Raw genomic sequence first — 2,203 nt, 5'->3', positions numbered from 1 at the left:
ATCCGTGAAGAAGGGTGACATGGTGTCATATATGCACAGGAGCGCCTGGCACCAGGTATCAGCATGTGAGTTCAGTAAAAAGAGCTCTGAAACAAGAGACCACCTGGCTTGGGGTATCGGAACCTAAGGGGGTAAGGACAGTGTTAACACAGGGTGAGGCATACTGGTGGGGACCTGATGGGGGTGACAGAGCCAGAGCTGGGTGAGAATGACATCTGAACAATGCAGGGGACAGCGAAAAGAGTTTGGCCACATATATAGCGGGACCAATCAAAATAAGTAAATATATTAAGGATACTAACGGCAAGGTTTCTGATTGTCAGAAAGGGACTTACAAATACGGAAAGGGAGAAAACTAGAATGAACCCTGTGGCATTGGATTAGAATTGGAAGTACTGTTGTCTAACCATGGTTTTCAATATTTACTTGTGATTAGGAACACAGATGTGAATATGTGCATATGCACACACAAACCCTTTATTCTCTAGCTTGTTCCACTGGGAGGGCCTGGGAACAGTGATGCTCCAGTAACCATGAGCAGACCTAGTTCCCAGACCTTGGTTTCTAAGTACCATTCTCCAAAAGAAGAAAGCTGGGTTAGGAAAAATATAGATGAGCCCGGAACAGCGTATTATAATATGGATGGACAATACTGGGGTACCTGGGGAAACCTGAATGGGCTCTGAAAAGCAGATGTTGTAATGTATCAGTGTTAACATCCTAATTTTCAGGGTTGCATTACTGTTATTAGGAAAAGTCCTTGTTGGTAAGGAAGACGCACTTAAATACTTCAGGTTGGCAACTTACTCTCAGATAATTCGTGGGAAAAAAAGTTCTTGGTATGCACCTGTAACTTTTCTGGAAGTTTGAGACTCAGTGAATGAATAAATAAATGAAAATGAGAAGGCCGACAGTCGGTAAGGCAGAGGACAGAAAAAACTACTCACTGAGGTCCTCAGCCAGCTGAACTCGTTTACCAGTAAGCAATTTAATCTTCTTTTGGCTATCTTCAGCAAAATCTTCCAATACTTCTTTAACATTTTTCTCCAATCGTCTGACTGTTCAAAGTAAATAAAAAGTCTGAGCAGCACTGTTTTTATGAATGCACAGGGATGGGAAAGAATAAGCATAAATGGAAATTAAGTTCTTACTTTCTTCATTATATTAGATCTATCATTAAGTTCATATTTCTCACAAATATAGGAGAATCTCTACCTGTTATACACAGTAAAACATGAAATGGATAAACAGTCTCAGTGAAAGTCATATTCTCAAGCCATAATTCTAATTCTAATTAAAAGTACAGATTTTCCAAAACACTAAGCAATGCTTAGGGGTCCATTTTTTAATGGAGTTTCTGTGTAATGAAGAAGATTGCTGGTATGTTTTATCTCCCATCTTTTCCAATTATGATTCGTGTTCATTAATATTTTAAAAGCAATTTATAATTTTTAGGCTTTCTAATAAATTTATTTTTAAGGAAGTACTTTGGCATTTTTCTATTAAAAATGCATTTTATTATTATTATTACTATTATTATTAGTGCAAATATAAATATTAGAAAGTGGCTTCTATGTGGCTTACCTTCAGTGTTTGTAAGTTGCTGCCGGAGAGTATTTGCGGTGATAGCAAGCATGCGCTGTATTCGCCAAAACAGGACCACATCATTGCATTCCAACTACAATAGTAATTAAAATTACCAGATGCAAAATAAAAAATGAAAACATACAACTACACAACTACTAGAAGTCAGCCCCTATATCCTAAGTTTTAATTTTAAAAAATACCCAGATTTATCTAAATACATATAGTCCTACTACAGATATAAGTTACAGGATCTTCCCTGTACAGGATCTATGAAATCCTGCATGACCTGGGTTCTATCTGCACCATCCATACATAGCTTTGTTTTGGTTCCCAAATAACAAAACAAATAACCTTGGGAATTAGAGCTGGAAACAACCCCACGGCAGCTAACAACAACAATGAACACACACAAACACAAACTTCTGGCGCACACGGTCAGTCTGTACTCAATGTCAGGTAACAAGCATGTGCCTCTTGTGAGGTAACAAGCATGTGCCTCTTAAACATGTCTTTAGGTCAGGTAACAAGCATGTGCCTCTTGAACATGTCTTTAGGTCAGGTAACAAGCATGTGCATCTTGAACACGTCTTTAGGTCAGGTAACAAGCATGTGCATC

General features: G+C 38.3%; 1 protein-coding gene across 1 annotated transcript in view; it reads right to left on the bottom strand.

Moving 5' to 3' along the window:
- Positions 1-2,203, bottom strand: part of OPA1 (OPA1 mitochondrial dynamin like GTPase) — a 97,260-nt gene that overhangs the window by 24,376 nt on the left and 70,681 nt on the right. The window contains 2 exon segments of the mRNA XM_023728674.1: positions 948-1,058; positions 1,585-1,678. Coding sequence (XP_023584442.1) covers positions 948-1,058; positions 1,585-1,678 — 205 coding nt within the window.

The sequence above is a fragment of the Trichechus manatus genome, unplaced genomic scaffold (genome assembly GCF_000243295.1).
Source record: "Trichechus manatus latirostris isolate Lorelei unplaced genomic scaffold, TriManLat1.0 scaffold00026, whole genome shotgun sequence".
NCBI classification, from domain to species: domain Eukaryota; kingdom Metazoa; phylum Chordata; class Mammalia; order Sirenia; family Trichechidae; genus Trichechus; species Trichechus manatus.
The sequence above is the reverse complement of the archived record's forward strand: the minus strand, read 5'-3'. Positions and strand labels throughout refer to the sequence as shown.